This window comes from Gossypium hirsutum, chromosome D09 (genome assembly GCF_007990345.1).
Source record: "Gossypium hirsutum isolate 1008001.06 chromosome D09, Gossypium_hirsutum_v2.1, whole genome shotgun sequence".
NCBI lineage: Eukaryota > Viridiplantae > Streptophyta > Magnoliopsida > Malvales > Malvaceae > Gossypium > Gossypium hirsutum.
In genome coordinates, this window is record NC_053445.1 from 54188912 (window position 1) to 54209351 (window position 20440).

The 20440-nt window shown below is 30.5% G+C and overlaps 2 protein-coding genes across 3 annotated transcripts; both read left to right on the plus strand.

Annotated features, from left to right (window-relative positions):
- The first annotated feature begins 5966 nt into the window (after positions 1–5966).
- LOC121221073 (uncharacterized) lies at positions 5967–11006 on the plus strand. Its single transcript, XM_041101491.1, has 8 exons — positions 5967–6680; positions 7725–7892; positions 8094–8195; positions 8286–8387; positions 8504–8623; positions 9100–9237; positions 9414–9707; positions 10518–11006. Exons 1-8 carry the CDS (start codon positions 6183–6185, stop codon positions 10794–10796), a joined length of 1701 nt encoding a protein of 566 aa, XP_040957425.1. The 5' UTR covers positions 5967–6182; the 3' UTR covers positions 10797–11006.
- A 5303-nt stretch (positions 11007–16309) lies between these two features.
- On the plus strand, positions 16310–20109 carry LOC107931451 (4-coumarate--CoA ligase-like 9). 2 transcript variants are annotated; one of them, XM_041101493.1, is made up of 6 exons: positions 16310–17499; positions 18008–18197; positions 18503–18648; positions 18719–18786; positions 19671–19773; positions 19891–20109. In XM_041101493.1, the coding sequence occupies exons 1-6, from the start codon at positions 16459–16461 to the stop codon at positions 20014–20016; spliced, it is 1674 nt and encodes a 557-aa protein (XP_040957427.1). In that variant the 5' UTR covers positions 16310–16458; the 3' UTR covers positions 20017–20109. The 2 variants fall into 2 exon arrangements, with proteins under 2 accessions (XP_040957427.1, XP_040957428.1); XM_041101494.1 differs by lacking the exon at positions 19891–20109 and adding an exon at positions 19510–19521.
- Positions 20110–20440: the final 331 nt, after the last annotated feature.

Consider the following 20440-nt stretch of genomic DNA (forward strand, 5'->3'; position numbering starts at 1 on the left):
TAATGTAATACTCTAATATTGTAACATATCGTTATTTAAAAAATAATTTTGTACTAAAAAAATTGAAATGACATTAATTGGATAATTTTTTTTAAAAATTTCTGTGATATTTAAGGATTAATGTAAAGATAAATTTTCTGTCTTGATTATTGTAAATAAAAAAATTAAAAGTCAAAATTGAAAAAAAAATCAAATTTAGAGAATAAATATTTCAACAATTACCTTGCCTCTTGGCTTCCCAACATTTTGGATGTAATCAATAAACTTGTCTAAACTTCCACTCTAGGTGGTAACCATGAATTTAGTCGTGGTAAATGTCATTTTCTGCAGTCCTACATATTCTCTTTGACTTTTTACTTTTCTTACTTAACAAAGTTGTTTGCTCAAATTATGCTATTAGTACATGTAATATAATAAGTTGTTGATTTAATCCCTATAATCTGATTTGGTTAATTTTAATTATTGAAATTGTTGAATTTTAAAATTTCAGTTTTAACCCAAACGATAATAGTTTAATAATCAATTTATGCTATTAGTCATGTAGTATACATAAGTTGTGGATTCAGTTCTATAATCTAATTTGGTCAGTTTTAATTTTTATATTTTTTATTTTTTTAATTTTCAATTCCAACCCAAACAATAATAGCTTAATTTGTCTAAATCAAAATTTGATATTAGCCATATATTATATATAAGTTACAATTTTAGTCTATATTGATGATTTTCAGTGTTTATGTTTTTTGAATTTTGAAATTTCAATTGTGACTTGAAGATAGTCTTAAATCAATTAAGTAAAAGATGTTACTTTTTTGTGAATATTATGAGAAAATAACAAGCTGACATGAAATTAAACATGTGATAATATGTTTATCGAATAAAATTAAAATTTAATAACTATCATTTGATCATGACTAAAATTTTAAAATTTAAAAAACATAAAATTAAAAATGACCAAATTAAATTATAAATATTACATCCACAACTTAAGTGCAGTATAAAGAACTTCCTTTGATAAATACTAAAAACACTTTTTTTAATATAATAATAATTTTTAAATTTATCCTTTATCAAATATATACTCATATATCATTCGTATATACGTGACAATGCAACAAAATATATACTTAGGTAGATAGCTATATATTGTCGTTCGATTTTGTTAAAATGTGAAAAACATGTCCCCCTATTGAGAGTAAAAATGCAGGTCTTACAATAATATGTTTTTTTTTTTTGTGCCGGCTCTTGAGAACATTGAAATGAAAGAAACAAATATAATATATAAATGCTGCTAAGAAATAATTGAATAAGTAGGTCTTAGAGCCCTTCACGCTGCTAATAACTCACTATTATTGGTCTATTGAACTTTTTTCATTTAACTTTTGCAATTGAATTGTCTGCATTCATCAATAATCTTGTTTGATATCACCAATGCTGCCATATTTTCTATGTTCAAATAAAACTCTTCAATTTTTTGAGGCATTCGTATTTGATATTCATAGTACAGCTCTTTAAATACATAAATATTAATTGGATATATATGTTTAATCATCTGTAAAGTTTAAAAATTGTTTTAGAGGAATTAAAAATAAATTTTAAAAATTTAGAGAAAATTTTAGTTTTACTATTACATTAATTTGTAATTTTAAAAAGTTTTAATGGAGTAAATGAAAATTTTATCATTAAAGGGAAAACCCTGCCTATCCCTTGTATATATATGTTTTGATACTCACATTAAAGTCGGAATAATATATAAGATGCTAGCTTTAAATAGTAGTGTAATTACTCAAAATTGCCCTACATGTTGTTATAGGGTATGGGTTTAAACCTCTCGAAGTCTATTGGTTTATATTTCTTTAAAAGGGTGATTATGTGCGCATATATGAGTCCACCTTCTCAAATACTCTACAAGGCGCTTTCACCATATGTTTAGGCAACTTTTTCGGCCTCTTCGTAGAGTTAAGAGACCAAATCCTAACCAACGACAATACTAAGTGTGTTTAGAGCAAGGGCAATTTTAAAAGGGCATACAAGAGTCTTAGTCTCCACAAAATTGAAAATTTGCTATGCAACCCTTCAAGAAATATTTAAATAATAAATTAATATGTGGTTAAATTGCACTTAAGTTTCCCAAAAATAAAAAAAAAATATTAAACCCTTCAAAAACAATACAATCATATATTAATATATGATAAAATTATATTTTAACGTTTTAAAAATTTATAATTTCATTTTTACTCTATAAAAAAAATTCTAAATTCACCGTGATTAAAAAGTCTACCGACTTTATGCAAATGACAATTCATAATCTTCTCCTAAAAGGAAGAAATCCCTCACCAACATCCATATCTAATTACATATATGAACATACCTATGTAGCTTTGATACTTAAAAACTCTAAATATATGGAACTCTTGGAAAAATATATATACTCACATAGTTGAAATAACAAATTATGAGACTCTTTATTTTTTAAAATATTTGTATAAGATTTATATTCTGATAAAATATAATCGTTTAAATAAATGTAAAAAAAAACCATACTATGTATAGCCGAAGAACTAGAACAACACATATTCTACAAAATATTCTTCGTCAATGGCTTTGTCCCCCACCCCCAAATTAAATTATATAAAAAAAATTAAATGTGGTGTTCTCTAAGGCATCTGGCGTGTTTTAGAAAAAGGTTAGTTTCTATAAATTATTATTTTAATAGTATTTATCTATTTTAGTGTTAAATGTGAACTTTGATTCAATTGTAAATCAAGTTACATATGTTCAATAGATATAATTGTTTGATATATAATAAACAAACATAAAAATGATGTCATAGCAACCGCAATGTTAGCCATACCTTAAAATTAAATTAAATTAAAATTCAATCATGTATGAGATCATAATAAAATTAAATTATATTTTATGTGTAATTTGTTATTTATCTAAAAATATACACATATATAAATTAAATCGTGCCGTAACTACAAGTGAAAAAATGTAATATACATATTTATTAAAAAATATGTAAAAGATAATTAAGGTTTTCAATTGATATGGTAAATTTGAAATATTAAAATTTATGATATCCTTAATCAAATCTCACAGTGTGAGGATATTTTTAAATATTTATTTTATATTTAAATAGTATAGATATATCTTATTTATATTTAAATTTTTATCTTATTTAATAAAATTTCCTCTCTTTTTTTAATGAATAAAACTATACATCTTTATGGAAAAAGGTGATAAGTGAATATCATGTGAAAATGAGGGATGGTGTCCCGTACTTAAAAAAGCCTTTGATAAATGTATATCAACTTATTTGAATAAGGGACTTGTGATGAAAACAGTGCATGGCCAAGGTGGATAAAGCTTTTATAAATGATTCACAGCCTCAAATGTTTAAAACTCTTTGGTCCCTTAAAACATCGAAGGCCTATGCTTTAGAGGTAGTATGGTAGATGGGGGTCGGGTTTGGATTGAATTTAAGAAACAAAAGTAATAAAAATTATTTAATTTTATTTATAAAAATATTAATATTAATATTAATATAATAATATATTTTAAAAATTGGTTAATGGGGTAAAAGTATCATGAAAGTTTATGTACTGAACATATGTATTAAGAATTATACTACATTTTATTTATTTTATTCAAAAAATAAGTAAAATAATTCCTATATAACATATCAAAATTTATTTTGTTAAAAACTTATGTGACTAGAAGAATAATTAGATAATTACATGTGATGTGTCACATATACATTTTGTTAATGTCCAATGACAAGTTTGTAACAATAAAAATTGATGAATTTTTAACAGAAAAATCAGTTTGCTTTTTAATTTGACATACATGAACTAAATTACCTTTTTTTGAGTAAAGGGAGCAAAATGTAATTCGAAAATACTTTACTCAAGCCCATAAATTTTCAAATTAATCTTTATATATTGGTATAAGGCAACACTTATTCTCTGATCTTGATCGTTTTTTTTTAGTTTTTATTAATGTGATGATTTATCACTTTGAATTCTTCGTCATATTTAATCTTTTTAGCCCAAATAACTTCAAAGTATTATGTCAAAACCTTTTTTTACCATAAGTTAATTTGATGATATTTGAGAACACATTAAATTTAATTTTTAAGACATTGAATTTTTATTAAGATTATAATTTTTTTTCATAGGTGCAATCGATCTCCTAAGAAATTATATTTTTAAAAAGAAATTTTAAAATCCTTTTAAAATATAAATTTAAAATCTGCATTATTGAAATAGAGAAAGAAAAACAAATTTGGGTTGTGGAATCATAAAAATTAAAAATTTCAACCTCACACACACATATATATTTTCTTTTTGTTATATTGATAGTTTTAAACTAATATATATATAATTCAAACTTAATTGAAACATTAAATCGACTTGATCCAGATAAAATATGATTATTACATATTATATCATTACAATTGCATGGACTAAAAATGAAAGAAAAAAGGAAAAAGGCCCGACTGCTTTTATGGAATCAACATTGCCATTAAAGGAAGGTAATTGTGTATCTGTTTTTATGATTTCTTTCCTTATTTTTGTTATATTTATATTTAAGTTTTACAAAAGTATTTAAAATTTAATATGTTGATATAAGTTTTATTTTTATTTGGGTTGGATGTTTCTTTATGCTGCTTTTATTACGTTTGTACTATGTAGTTTTTTTTCCCTTTTCAAGTTAGGTTCATGCATATATGATTGGATTTTAGTTTTATATATTTATATAATTATTGATATGTTTTTATCATTGCATTTCTTTGTAGTTTATATAATTTAATTTTAGTAACCGATTATTATTTTTTAAAACAATAATATTTGCAATGCATTAATTAATAAAAATATTATTATCATGATAGATACCTTAATTTTGAAAAAAATACATCAATTATAAACAAAAGCTATTCTTATGCTATGCTCAAGTGGCTTGAGTCAGGCAGAGAGGGAAGATTTTTTAAAGATATATATACGAATTTTAGTTTTGTGCATTTTAAATATTAGCTTAAATTTAAATAATTTAAAAGGATATATCATATGAATTTTAGTTTAATGTGTAAATTTATACACAAATTTTAATTTTATGTAATTGTGCATTTGTAAATTTTATTTTATCCAATTCTCATAAATTATTAATACAATTATTGATATATCATCATTTTATGTTTATATATTGCATACAAATAATTATATTTATTCTATATAAAAAAATTAATGTATTTATTTCTTTAAATATGTATGATTAAATTAAAATTAAATTTTCATATATATATTTGAACAACGATTAATTTTCATGTATTATTTTGAAATTTGTCCTAACATATTTATATTTAAAACTTCATTATAATATATATGTTAATATAAACTTATTTTTAATATTTTTAAAGCAAAAAGATGGGTTATTTAGTATAATCATTGAAAAATAAATTAGATATTTGTAAATTGATAAATTTACACAAATAATCACCTAACAGTTAGAAAATGATTACCCATATTTTCGTTTATTGAACAATAAAAAATGTGCATTAATTTTTTAATTTAAATAATAACAAAATTAACCTTCAACCTATTTATATATTTTATTAATTTCACTTTGATTCTGTTTATTTTTTAAAATATATAAACTTTATATAAATACATGAAATATAAAAAGTTCCACGAAATTTTATATATTTTTAAAAATACAAAAAATTACTAAAAATTATAAAAACTTTAAAAGATTCTAAAAATTCAAGGAAATTTCATAAACTAGCGTATATATTTAGTATTAATGTATTTTTATAATTTAAAAAAATATTTTTTTTTGTGAATTAAAAACTACTAATAAATTACCATAGCAAATATAAAGATCCTTACAATTCAATCAGAATAAAAATAAATAATTACGATTAAGTGTCTATTTTCTATTTTTACACCTCTATATTTCAAATTTCCTCAAATTTCGATCTCTCCGCCAATCTCCCCATTATTTCAAAATCATTTTCTCTTCTGCGGCTCCTCCTGGTCCTGGTTTAGCTGTATCTGTTTTTGCGTACGTTTTAATTTTTCTCGATTCAAAATTAAATGCTCCAAAATCATAAGTTTTCTTCTCTAAATCCCGAATAAATTCCCCCATTCAATCACTCCTCTCTCTCTCCGCCTCTTGTTTTCTCAATGGCAACTTCAGCTTTCAAGTCAACTACCAGGAGGGCTTCCCTCCCTACCTCTCCCGGTGACTCTTCTTCCTCCAATCGCTCTTCCTCCGGCCACCGCCGCGCCAGGAGCCTCAGCAGATTTTCCCGTCGGGTTCCTGGAGTCGGCGACGATGACAATGAGCCTACTCCGGCTCCGAGGAGCAGGGGGAGGTTTGTGAATACAGTCAGGGGATCGGGGTTCCCGGAGATTAGTCTCGACGATCTCGCTGTCGAGCTCTTTGATTCCTCCCTCCGAGGCCGTTCGGTTTCTCGGATGGATGACGTCACACCACGCAATGGTAAAGGAGGAGGAGGAGGAGAGAGTGTGGCTCAGAGAAGAGGAAGGTCGGTGTCCAGGCAAGGATCCAGGGGTAGTGTTGTAAATAATGGTGCTGGAGGACGGTTTACTTCGGACACTGCTAGTTCCAGGAGGAGAAGATCTGTCTCCGTTGTTCGGTATCAAATTAGTGATTCTGAGGTACTATTTCTTTTCAGTTCCTCACTCTCCATTACTGTTGTTTTTATTCTTGTGCATGAATTCATTATTTAGATGAATTCTTTAGTTTGTATAAACATGGTTAAACTAAGCAAATTAGTTAATTTATTATAAAAGTGAACAATGTAATTTTAAAGAATGTTGATTTTTGATTTTTTTTTCAACATAACTTTAAAAGACTAATCAGTCTTTCTTAACATTCAAAGTTACCGCCATCTAAAATATTCTCTCTGTTGCTTCCAAATTATCTTTATAACGTTAAATTTCTCACTTTGATAGTAGAGGGTCTAATTAGCTCTTCAGAGCTTATAATAAGTGGACCTACCAGGTAGTTTAAACTATCAATTCTAATATTGCAATGAGACATTATCCGGTGACTAGATTTAACTATCTGCTTGTTTTGTGCTTGATGTTTACTTAATTTGGACTCAAAGATCAATTTACGTGCACAAGCCAACTAAAATTTTTACCGTTTGTGGCATGCACTTGTACCACCTCCTTGTTGGCGTTGCTTAGTTGAAGTTTAAATACATTGTCCAAAATGAGAAAAATGTGGGAGTATTTAATAAGGACATCTGGTTTCTCTTTTAAGTATCCAATAATTATCAAACTCTTTATGGTATTGCAATTGTCATTGCTATGTTCCGAAATTTTTAAGTTCATCCAATGGCATTTCTTTTATGGATGACAAATCTGAGTACATAGTTCAGATGTTCTTGACTTGGATGACAAATCATTTTCTATATTTGAATACAGGTCATCTTTAATCAGCTTAGGTATATTGTGTTGCATTTGATGAAAGTAAATGAGGAACTTTGGAATTTTTGCATGTCAAATATGTTTGTTTTCTTTTAGTAATATTAAAGGTGAAGTGTCATTGATAATAGATAGTAATGTACCCACTTGGCCAACTTGAATGGTTAGATTGGCTTCAATAAAACCTATTATTTTTTTCATTGTGCAAGGAATAATAATCAAATACTAACTTGTTGATGTGTATGCTTTTGTGGTTCCTAAAATTTGTAGAGTGATCTAGATCAGTTGCAGAACCCAAGCAACCGTCCTAGCATGAAGAGTTCCATTGGTGGAAACAATCAGTTATCCTCCACTCATAAGCCAACAGCTTCAAATAATAGACAAGGCTTAAGAAGATCTCTCAGCCAGAAGGACTTAAAGTATCACGATGGCTACTCTGTAAGCATTCTTTATCTCTTCGAAATGTATCATTCTAACTTCTACTATCACCATTTAGTTGTGTGGAATTTCTATATAAGGGTTCTATTTAGTAGTTGGGTTAATCCTTACTATACCTAGATATCTTTTAGAATCTTTCAGGCTCATTTATGTCAAATTTTTTTCGTTAGCTTAATGAAATTTATACATACATGAAATCAGAGTCACTCTTCTGCCGTAACTGATGATGAAGGGAGGGATGCTGCACTTTCCAATAAAAATGGGGCGGAGAGGACAATAAAAGCTGTATATGCACAGAAAAAGGTTGCTCTTCTCTTTAAAAAAAATAACAATTGTGTAATAACCTCTAGATATTTTGGTAAATCTTTTACTTTTGAATTTCCCACCCGCTAGGGAGACCACCCCATTGGGGATGATGTGAATGGTGGGTTATATGCCGCAATGCGTAAAGAGCTTAGACATGCTGTGGAAGAGATCAAGACACAACTTGAACAAGTCTGTAATTTTATGTTCTGGTCAATGTGTTTAATACTTTATTCCCTCCTACTGGAGCAGAATTTGCTTCATAAATTGTATGCTAAACTTGTTGGATGGCATCTTGGTTTATGCAGTCAATGGTCAAAACAAAGAACTCTGGCACAGCAAACGTTGATACCTTGCAACCTGACAATTCTGACGTTATTCAGGCAATTTCGACAGCTAGAAGGAAGTGCACAACAAAATTGGAAAAGGTATAAAGTCATTATCATCAACATTCTGTGGTGCAGTATTTACCATTTGTGTGATGATTATGGTCATTGGTACAATAGGGTTGAGTTGCCTGTTCTTTTGGCATCTTTAGTCTTAAACTATTTATATTTTATACAGTGAACTTTATAGGTTTTTTTTTGGAAGATGTATTGGTTCTTGCTTAGCACTCTTGGTTTATGATAACCCTGAACCTATCTTTCTTCCGGATTTTTACTCTATATTGAAAATCAAAATAAGGTTGCGTTTAAGATGCTTTTGATGAAAAAGGATAACTAGCTTTCCATGGTACTTTTCATGCATGTTAACATGGTTTATGGTGGTTTATGCTTAACGAGCTGATGATTATTAATATATATTAATTGTTTACTCTAGTCTTTGATGAATTTATTCCCTTGATTGAAGCTCTGCATCTCATAATGGAAACATTAGTGATTGATTTTATTTTTTGATTTGACAGTCGGAGAAGCGAAGACAAGATTTATTGGCTGAGATTCTATTGGAGGAGCAGCATGGGAGAGAGCTCTCTAAAATTGTCAAAGAATTGCTTCCTGAACCGAAGAGCTCCATTGTTGAGAAACCAGTACGAGCCCGAAAGGTACAAATTCCCCTTACACTCACTGCAATTATGCATGACTTCATAATCTATATGGCTATTTTTGAGTCCGCACCATTTTCTTTGTTAAATCCACTAGATTCTGATGTTCCTTGATGTAGTAAAGGTGATTTGATCTTTCTTTTGATTGTTTAATCAACATACAAATTATTTCCCAGAGGAGCAATGACAGATATAGGATGTCCCGACAATTGACTGAGGAGGCTGAAAAATATATCGAGGATTTCATTTCTAATGTTGAAGATACAGATATTTCATCATTAGATGGGGACAGGAGTGACACTACCAGTTCAAGCATGGGGGGAATAACAAAGACACCAATTTTCCAGAATCCAGCAGTGTTTAAATCTGTCCCTGTTGAAATGGATGGTGTACTGCTGCCTTGGTTACAATGGGAGACTTCTAATGATGTTTCTCCGTTATCTTGCGAGAATAAATGCAGTATTTCTCAGGTAATCTTATGCCCTACAATGGTAGTTCATAGTAAAAAGCTGAATATCCAACACTATTCAATCTGTTTTTTGGCAAATTCGGATAATTTCTGAATTTGGATATTAGAAGTATCCAAATTTCCTTTGGCTTTTCTTCAAGTAGTGTTGGATATTCAAATTTTTTATTACAATCGATTATGCTTATATAATGGATTCAGGTATTCGAATTTGATTTAAATTTTTATGTTACTCTAACCCTACAATTTTTTTTTCTGAATTATCTATGTTTAACATCCACCTTCGGTCAGTTTTTCTAATTTGAGCATGAGGATAAACATATACCTATGTCCAACAATCCTAGATTGAGTAACATAGATCTTTTAACTTGTTTAGACATGGTTAAATCCTAGGCACAATAATAAATTTAAAAAATCAACAAATTTCAAAGAAGTTGGAAAAATTATTCACCTCAATATTGAAGTATATGTAGACCGTCAAGCATGCTATCTTGTCAATGTTATTAACTCAGTAGTAATTCGACTAGTTGAAGGTTGGGAGCCGAAGTAATTCAAAAAAAAAAGGAGAAAAGAGTAGGGTTAAATTTGTCTTTATATTTTCATTTTATGTTTCTATGTTTAAAATTTTTAGTTTAACAGATTTATCAACGGTAATAATATCTATATCAAAGGTAGATTTGGATAGAAAGTGGATAATAACCAGAATTCAGATATCAGATATTTCAAAATTTGTAGATGAATACCTAATGAGTTGTTCATCTCTAGCGTTTCTATATATATGGATTTATATATGTGTTGCATTGAGATGATATAGGAAGCAGTGAGTGGGCAAGATCTAAGCGATCAATTGACCAACAGCAGCAGCCGAGGGAGTTGGAGCCCAGAATTTAGTGATTGTACACCTTCACAAAATGTTGCATTTGGAAGTGGAAATTGCCAGACCACCTCTTCTTCAAATAAGATGATGATGAAGTTGGATTTGTATGATTATATAAACACTGGCAGTGACGAAGATTTTCTACTTGAAATGTGGAGCCAACGACATGGAATTAATTCAGGGAAGCTTTTACTTTGTAACCACATGTTCTTTTAGTTACAATCACAAATCTTTTTTTCTTTCTAAATTTTTAGACTACAATAGTAATTTTGTAATTTATTATTATTTAATAAGGGTTTCTGTTTGGATGAAATTATTTTTTAAAGAATGTTAATAGGAAATTTGTTAGTGAAAATTCATTTCAACAATTTTTTTTCGGTCAAAATCTTTCAACAAGTTTCCTAATGTTGGATAAGGTGATTTGTATTTTTTGTCCTACACATTATTATTATTTTGTAATAGTTTTATTTTGTTTCACTTAAAAAGTATAAAATATTAGTATAAATGTTGATTTTTCAAATAAAAAATATTTATATTGCGTCCATCCACTGCCCAATATAAGCTCTCTCACTTTTGGACAACCTTTTAATTCATATGATTACTATTAAAATATACTATTAAAAATAAAGGCTAGATTATGTATCCCCTCTTCTATTAAAAAATAAGTAAATTAACTTCTTATTAAATAACAAATTTATTATTTCTATTAAAAATAATTATTTTGTATGGTTAAAAATTAACGTGATTAATGGAATAATTAAGTAGTGATACGTGAGGTGTTATTTGATGTAAAGGTCAATTTTTAACACTAAAAATAAAAAGAATTTTTAATAAATTTGTACAAAATTGACGTGATTAATAAAATAATTAAATAATAATAAATGATGTACCACTTGTAAGTGGCGTGTAAAGATCAAATTTTAACAAGTTACAAGAATTAATTGACCATTCCGAGCTCACCAATGTAAGTAAGCACTAGGAAACAAAATTACGAAATTCATGCCCCAAAACAAAGCGTTAAATAAAACAGCCCCAAAACAAATCGTTAAATAAACCCACAACTAAACGATATTTATTGTTAGCACAAAGATTCCAATAAATACAAACCTAACCTAAAAGCATCACAAAATATAAGCCCTACATATACATACACATACACACACACAAGCAGAGCTTCATAAACCCACAAGTTAACCCCTAAACAAAAGAAAAGTCTACTCAACCCAAATAAAAAGATTACTAACTGAACAAATAACAGCTTGGATCCTAATTCCTGTATTTAGGTATATTGAATAGACAATTTTTCGCTTACAGTGTCAATGAATGTTCTATCGAGGACATAATTTTGCAGGAATGCAGTTAGATTCGACTCGATAAGCATACGGAGAAAACAATTCAATCAATTACCTTCATCGACATCATTTACTGTTTCTGGAGCACTTTGAGGAGGTTAATCTTCATCGTCGTCGTAGCTTCATGTATAAACCTAGTTGTTCGAGGGGATTACTTACTCCCTGGAGTTTGAAACTTCCCAACTCATTTTGAGAATGACTTGGGCTAGTCTCCTCCATGAAATTAGGCAAAGTTTCATCATTGGTCGTAGTAAGCATCTCTAGATCTTCCATAAATTGACTGTTCTCGTTGATATCCCTGTCTTCTCCATCTGCATAGAGCATAAACTTTTTCACATCAGTATAACCCATGTTGCTCAAACTCTTCATCGTGTTAACTTCTTGGTCGCAGAAGCCACAAAAACGCAGACGGACCATGCAGAAGTCGCAGAAGCACCGATTGTCCATGCAGAAGCTGTAAAAGCACCGACTGTCCATGCCGAAGCCGCAGAAGCACCGACTGTCCATGCAAAAGCCGCAGAAGCGCCGACAGTTGAGGAAGCTTTCTGGCAAGCTTTAAAAGGAGCCGGAGCATATGGTATGATCAGAGGTGATGTGATAAAAGAACTAGTAGGAAAAGGTTTTGAGGGTTTTGAGCACAGTGAGCTGATAAATTTGGTTGGCACAAGCTTGGACGGGAAACTCGCTCCTGGTGGACATGGCAAGTTCAGGAGATCGAGAAAATCAAAGCAGAGTTTTCGTATTTGGTTGGAGAGAAACTCGCTCCTGATGGACATGAACTTGAACTCTCCAACCAAATACAAAAAGCCTGCTTTGATTTTCTCGATCTCCTGAACTTATCATGTCCACCAGGAGCGAGTTTTCCATCCAAGCTTGTGCTAACCAAATTTATCACCTCACTGCGCTCAAAACCTTTTCCTACTAGTTTTTTTTATCTCATCACCTCTGATCATACCATCACCTCCGGCTTCCTTCAAAGCTTGCCACAACGCTTCCTCAATTGTCGGCGCTTCTGCAGCTTTTGCATAGACAGTTGGCGCTTCTGCGGCTTCGACCTAGATAGTCGGCGCTTCTGCAGCTTCGGCATGGACAGTCGGCACTTCTACGGCTTCGACATGGATAGTCGGCGCTTCTGCAGCTTCGGCATGGACAGTCGGCGTTTCTGAGGCTTCTAAGAGTTCTCCATGAACAATCGGCGCTGTGGCAGTTTCTTCGACAACAACATTATTTCTTCCCAGGGAAAGCAACATTGTTATTGCTACATTTTCATCCTCCTTTGTTTTCACCATTTTGAATTGCAAAATGAAAAGAAGGAAGACAATAAGGGAAGAAAAAAGATGGAATGTGAGGGATGAAAACCTTTTTGTGAAAATGAAGAGTATATATAGAGTTAGGGGGGTCACTAGAAGCTTCTTTCATTTTTTTATTGGGTATTTTACAAAAATAATACAAAAAAATAAAATAAAAACCAAAATAGTATAACTTTTTTTTTATTTATCAAAATGGTACAAAAAAAATAGTTAAAAAAAAACCTGAAAGAAGGCCCTGCCACAGGCGGCACCTTTGGTGCCTGTGGCAGAGGCGGCACTAATTGTTCGTATTTCAGCCATTTATTCGTATTTTTTCCCGGATTTTATTACTTTAAAAAAATACTATTTTCTAATTTTATTATTTTACATTATTTTAGTACATTATGTTTGAAATGTATTAATTTAGTTTGTTTTTTATTGAAAGTAATAAAATTCGGGAAAAAAATACGAACAAAGGACAGAAATAAGGGTTTTTTTAAAATTTATTTAAAACACACACTAAATGAATACATTTCAAATATAATGTACTAAAATAATGTAAAATAATAAAATTAAAAAATAGTATATTTTTTAAAAGTAATAAAATTCAAGGAAAAAATACGAACAAAGGGTCGAAATAAGGGTTTTTTACTAAATTTATTTAAAAAACACAATTAATTAATACATTTCAAATATAATATACTAAAATAATATAAAATAATAAAATTAGAAAATAGTATATTTTTTAAATGTAATAAAATTCGAAGAAAAAAATACGAATAAAGGGTCGAAATAAGGGTTTTTTACTAAATTTATTTAAAAAACACAATTAATTAATACATTTCAAACATAATGTACTAAAATAATGTAAAATAATAAAATACAAAAATAATATATTTTTATTAAAAGTAATAAAATCCAAAAAAAACGAATAAAGGGCCAAAATAAGGGTCTTTTTTAATTTATTTAAACAACACACTAAATGAATACATTTCAAACATAATGTACTAAAATAATGTAAAATAATAAAATTAGAAAATAGTATTTTTTTAAAGTAATAAACTCCGGGAAAAAAATACGAGTAAAAGGTCGAAATAAGGGTTTTTTAAATTTATTTAAAAACACAGTAAATTAATACATTTCAAACATAATGTATTAAAATAATGTAAAATAATATATATTTATTGAAAATAATAAAATCTGAAAAAAATACGAACAAAAGGCTGAAATAAGGATTTTTTTTAATTTATTTAAATAACACACTAAATTAATATATTTCAAACATAATGTACTAAAATAATGTAAAATAATAAAATTAGAAAATAATATATTTTTTAAAAATAATAAAATCTAAAAAAAAAATACGAACAAAAGACTAAAATACAAACAATTGATGCTGCCTCTACCACAAGGACCATTGACTGCATAGAATTAGTAAAATAAATGCTTTGTTTTCTTTTCGGGCAAGTAAAATAGATTTCCTTACAACAAATGTGAAACAAGACTTTTTTTTGGTTACATGTAACAGACATTAAAAGCATCCATCAACATCATCCATCCACTTGCGCAAGCAATTGAAACAAGGCTAAGTGATTGAATTCATTGACCCTATTTCATTTTATAATATATGAATTGAGTCTGACTCAAACTTACCTCTCTTTTTTGGAGTTATATCCTTCATTCGATTTTTATTTATTTTGTGATATAAAAATAAATATTTTATATTTAAAATAGTAAAATTAAAAATTATTGTATTTTAGAGATATTTATAAAAATAAATTGTCAAATAATATTCAAAAATCATAAAATAAAATTTATTTTATTAAAATTTAAAATAAAAATTAATATGAAAAAATTGAGATGTGTCCTTTACTTTTTGCCTCGGTACCTTATCTTTCAATATTTTCACTTTTACCCGTATCTTTTACTTAAATCCAATATTATCTTCTAATTTCTCCTTTTTAAATTTAAAATACTATTTCTACATTTATATGTGCCCGAACCCGATGGCTTGGCTATTGGCTTCAACGCATATCTATATTTTTAAAATTTAAAAAATAAAATAATTAAAAACATTTTACAAAAAAAATCACTCTTTAAAATTATTAAATTAAAATATTATTTTTTATAATTGGCGAAAAGGATTGAGGTTGATTGAGATTAAATCGAAACTCTTATATCTACAATATAATTTTTTTGTCAATCAACTAAAAAATTGTTGGCATAAAAAATTTATATTAAATCTTCAATTAACATAATCTCTAAATTCAATTATTAAGTAACTTCTATCTTTTTCCTTGTTCTTCATATATGTAAAAAATAATTACCATATATGTAATAACTTTTCGGAGACGTTTACATAATGATATATTCCGAAATGAGATCACGATATTTAGATTTCGTCAAACCATTCGTAATATTACCTTACAACTTCCTCCTTGACTAATCTGAACAGAATCTAAATTTTAAAATAAAATTACCCTCTCTCTCTCTCTCTTTTTTTTCATTTTCTTTCTTTGATATTTTCCTATATTTTTCGTTTTTAGGTAAGTTGACTTGATTTTCGTCGATTTTTTTTCCTCGCTGGATCTCGTGTTTAAAATGTGGCCGTAATTACATGGGCCTAAGATTGATTCTTTCTGCTGTGATCTTTAGGCTAATATTTCTACCATTTGTCTATGTGCCATATCTTGCTTTAGAAACTCACCATTTCATCATTAAAAAAATGAAAATAATATATGGCCTATGCTGTCTAGGTATGATGAAGATGCATTTATAATCCAAGTAGGAGAATTTCGAAGATAGGTTAACAAAAATTTTGTGAGACTGTGTCTTGGTTGCTTTTTTTTTTAATTTAATTTATTTTTATATTTAGTGGTTTAATTAACTAAGAGCAAAGAGAACAAAGGAAAGAAAAATTACTTTATATATTTTAAATTCATATGTTTTAATTTCTTTTCTTACTGTGAATCAAATACCCGTAATCAGTAATCAATATAAAATTCGGCCCAGCAAACCCCTACTTCATGTTATTTTCACAAATAACAAAAATAATATAAAAAAAGAAAAAATAGTGATGCAGTGACGACAACATATATTTATATTTATTTGAACAATTCGTATATCCCAATCATCTTATCGTCGTCCTTTTGATGCGACTATTGTCTGCACTGAAACATGCTAACCACATATGCTTAAAAGGCAAAGCTGAAAGAGCTAACATAATTGTCATATCCCATGGGGGAATCAGCCAACCACTGCCAGTCGATTGATCCGGCCATCGGCTTTTGTTCTCAAACGAGAACCTTTCACAGTCTCAGGCCGGAAGTACCTCTTCCACCACCTTATCAGCCTCTCTCCCTCCCACAATATACTCTTTCTCTCTTCCGCTCCTCCACCGTCACCACCGGCGGCGGCGACACTACTTTCATCATCAATGCTACTAAAGGCGACAGCCTTTCGTACTCCGAATTTATTGCTCAGTTCCACTCCCTCGCTCACTGTCTGCGGAAAAACTATTTCCTTTCCGGAAACGACGTCGCTTTGATCCTCTCCCCGCCTTCTCTTCATGTCCCCTTGCTTTATTTCGCTCTTATGTCATTAGGAATCGTTATTACTCCTGCCAACCCACTCAGTTCCGACTCGGAGATAGCTCACCAGGTTCAACTCAGTAAACCGGTTATTGCCTTCGCCACCTCGACGACCTCTTCCAAGCTTCCGTCTCTCAAACACGGAACAATCCTCCTCGACTCGCCCGAGTTCATTTCTTTCTTATCCGAACCAAATGTGGATCCTGACGTCATTAACCGAGTCCAGGTGAGCCAGCATGACACGGCGGCGGTCCTTTATTCTTCGGGGACCACCGGCCGAGTCAAAGGCGTGATGCTGAGTCACCGGAATCTAATCGCGTTGATCGCCGGGTTTTACCACATACGACATCCCCAAAAGGGTCCAGATCCACCGCACCCGGTATCGTTTTTCACGGTGCCTTTGTTTCATGTGTTCGGGTTCTTTATGCTAGCGAGGGCGTTTTCGATGGGAGAAACGGCGGTTTTCACCGAGAGATTTGAATTTGAGGGAATGTTGAGAGCGATAGAGAAGTACAAGGTAACGTACATGCCAGTTTCGCCGCCGCTCGTCCTGGCGTTAACTAAATCAGATTTGACTAACAAGTATGACATCAGCTCGCTTCTGATGCTCGGAAGTGGCGGCGCTCCGCTTGGCAAGGAGGTTGCTGAGCGGTTCAAGGAGAAATTCCCCGCCGTGGAGCTTGTTCAAGTAAGGAAACTGCAACTACTTAATAACATCATATGCACATTCACCATTCATAACAGTAAGGAAACAGCAACCAATAATTTTACTAAATTAATAGCGAAAATAGATGAAATTAAAAATGAAATTTTCTCTTTCATCTAACGAATTTGTTCTTTGAGAAAATGCAATATAACTCCTCCTCCTTATACTTTCACTCGTGATTGTCTCTCCAAGTGACTTCTTATAATATTGGTTGAAATTTGTGCATTTAAGCGGCGGATTTTATGTAAATTTTCCCATAATTAGGTGATGCTTTATGTAGTAATTATCCAATCATAGTCTTGCATTATATAAGACCTACGAAAATGTTTTCATGAAACTTGTGCTTTTAATTTCGTTTACAATCAATTGATTCGTATCCAACCCTCTGGTGATGCACTAAAGGTGATTGTTAATACCAGCCATGAGTTAGTTCAGGCACAAGTTTAGGGGTTTAAATTCTTATTTTGATTCGTTTTTGTTTGTGCTTAAGGGTTATGGGCTGACCGAGACGGGAGGAGGAGCCGCCAGGGTGATAGGGCCCGAGGAGGCAGCTCGGTACGGGACAGTCGGCCGCCTTTCTGAAAATACGGAAGCCAAGATAGTTGATCCAGTGACCGGAGAAGCCTTGCCTCCTGGGCAGAGAGGGGAACTATGGTTGCGAGGGCCAACAGTAATGAAAGGTATTTACTTTTTGTTGCCTTTTATTTTCTAGTGTTAGGAATGGCTATTGTGGAAATTAGGTTTATGAAAAGTACTTGTTTTTTCATAATCTTTAGGCTTATAAAAGTAACTTAACATTACATGCATTAGTTGACATAAAAAATGAAAAGTTATAATAAATTTAGTTTTTAATAATTAAATTTGTTATTAATTAAATTTTTAATTTTTTTTAAGTTAAATTTAATCATTAATCTTTAAAAAGATTAATTTAATTTTTTTTAATGAAAATGCTAACTAAAATTATGTTTGGTGTCTGAAAACCTAGGTTACATAGGGGACGAAAAGGCAACCGCGGAAACCATGGATTCGGAAGGGTGGTTAAAAACCGGGGACATATGTTATTTTGACTCACAAGGGCTTCTCTACATCGTAGATAGATTAAAAGAATTGATCAAATACAAGGCATATCAGGTGAATCATATAAATGATGTTTGCTCTATCATCCTTTAATGACTAAAACAATCTCATTTTTTATCTGCAGGTCCCTCCAGCTGAATTGGAACATTTACTTCATTCCCATCCCGAAATCTCTGATGCAGCCGTCATTCCGTATGTATCGTATTTATGTTGCTCCGACTTTTACTTAGCCTATCATCTATAACCAAATCTGAAAATGTAGGGAAAAAAATATACTCGTATGAGACGCATCCGACTAACGTAGTTTTACATTGTTTTCTCATTTTTCTTGTGAATGATTTACATCTCAGTTCAAATCTGCCTCGATGATTAAGTTTTGGGAATAATTGATAGTTATGTTATTTTGATTTTTCATTAATCTTTTGAAATTTTCGAAGCATATTTGGATATAGGTATGAGAATATAATTGTTCAATTGCACAAACAATTTATAAATAAAAACGAAACATGATCATCTAAAGATATGCTCATATCCGAGTAATTCATAAGGGAGAGTCTTAAGGTTGTTTGAACCGAATCAAACCTGTCAGTTTTATTGGAAATTGGTCAAGATATCAGCCCGTAGAAGGACATTAAACCGGTTGACCCAGGAATTAATACAAACTGGTTGAATCGGGTAAAAATCAGTTGAACTAGATGGTTTAACCAGATTATTAATAATTTTTATTTTTTATAAATTTTTAATGATATATTTAATTGAACCGGTGATTTGATCGGTTTGATTAGTTTTGGAAACCTTGAAGAGTCCAGTTCTGTATTTGATGCATTCTAGATGTAAGTATGGAAATATGATCCTTTTTGTCTTTTAATTGAGGTGTTGCTTATGAGGTATTGGCATTGCTGGTTAATGGAGGAGGTTTTGAGTCAGGTTAGAATCTCACCATGTGCAATTATAATATATGAATATCTAGTTCTATCATACACGTATGCCATGTATAGTTTTTATCTATTATATACACTAGTTTAATTTTATGTTGTAGTTACTCGGACATATGAATTTGATATGTTTGAAACTAGGTACCCTGATGACGAAGCCGGGCAGATACCTATGGCCTATATAGTGAGACAGCCTGGAAGTAGTATCAGTGAAGCTCAAATCATGTATTACATCGCGAAACAGGTATGTTTTATTTTTATTTTTATTTTGCTAAAATAACAAGAGGGAATTAGCCTTAGGCTTCTTAATCCTCTATATTATGGCAACCTAATTTTAGGAAATGGTTTTATTCTCTCGCAGGTTGCACCGTACAAGAAGATCCGACGAGTTAATTTTATCGATTCAATCCCAAAATCTCCAGCCGGAAAGATCTTGAGGAGGGAGCTGGTTAATCATTCTTTATCTGCTGGTTTGTCTAAATTATAAATATGTATGTTTGTATGTGTGTACGAAACCTTATGAACTCTCATTTCTTGGTACAAAAGCTGCCTTATGAAAGGGAGATTATTGCTTTTTTCATCTTTGCATTTGAGAAGCAACTAACTATAATAGTCTCAATTTGTCCGAGTCCAAAACAGAAACCGAAAATAGAAAATGAAAAAATAGTAACAGAACTCAAATAAATATTAATAGTCTTTTTATTCTTTTATTTTTCTGCCCTTTTTATTTTTTTTCCCTTTACTTGCATTTCAAAAAGAAAATAAATATAAAATCAAAAAAGGAGAAACCAGATCTTACCTTTCCCTGTGTTTATGCCGTCGTGGGGGGACCAAGGTTGTCGTCTCCGATGAAAGAAGGCATTTTTGGGATCGGGAGTCAAAAAGGACAAAAATGGCCAATTTTTATGATC

Bases quoted from the DNA above. Each gene is read 5' to 3' on its own strand.
- LOC121221073 (XM_041101491.1), top strand. From the start codon at position 6,183: ATGGCAACTTCAGCTTTCAAGTCAACTACCAGGAGGGCTTCCCTCCCT. The intron at 8,388-8,503 runs GTCTGTAATTTT...TGGTTTATGCAG, and splicing joins TCAAGACACAACTTGAACAA to TCAATGGTCAAAACAAAGAA. The intron at 9,708-10,517 runs GTAATCTTATGC...GAGATGATATAG, and splicing joins ATAAATGCAGTATTTCTCAG to GAAGCAGTGAGTGGGCAAGA.
- LOC107931451 (XM_041101493.1), top strand. From the start codon at position 16,459: ATGGGGGAATCAGCCAACCACTGCCAGTCGATTGATCCGGCCATCGGC. The intron at 17,500-18,007 runs GTAAGGAAACTG...TTTGTGCTTAAG, and splicing joins CCGCCGTGGAGCTTGTTCAA to GGTTATGGGCTGACCGAGAC. The intron at 19,774-19,890 runs GTATGTTTTATT...ATTCTCTCGCAG, and splicing joins TGTATTACATCGCGAAACAG to GTTGCACCGTACAAGAAGAT.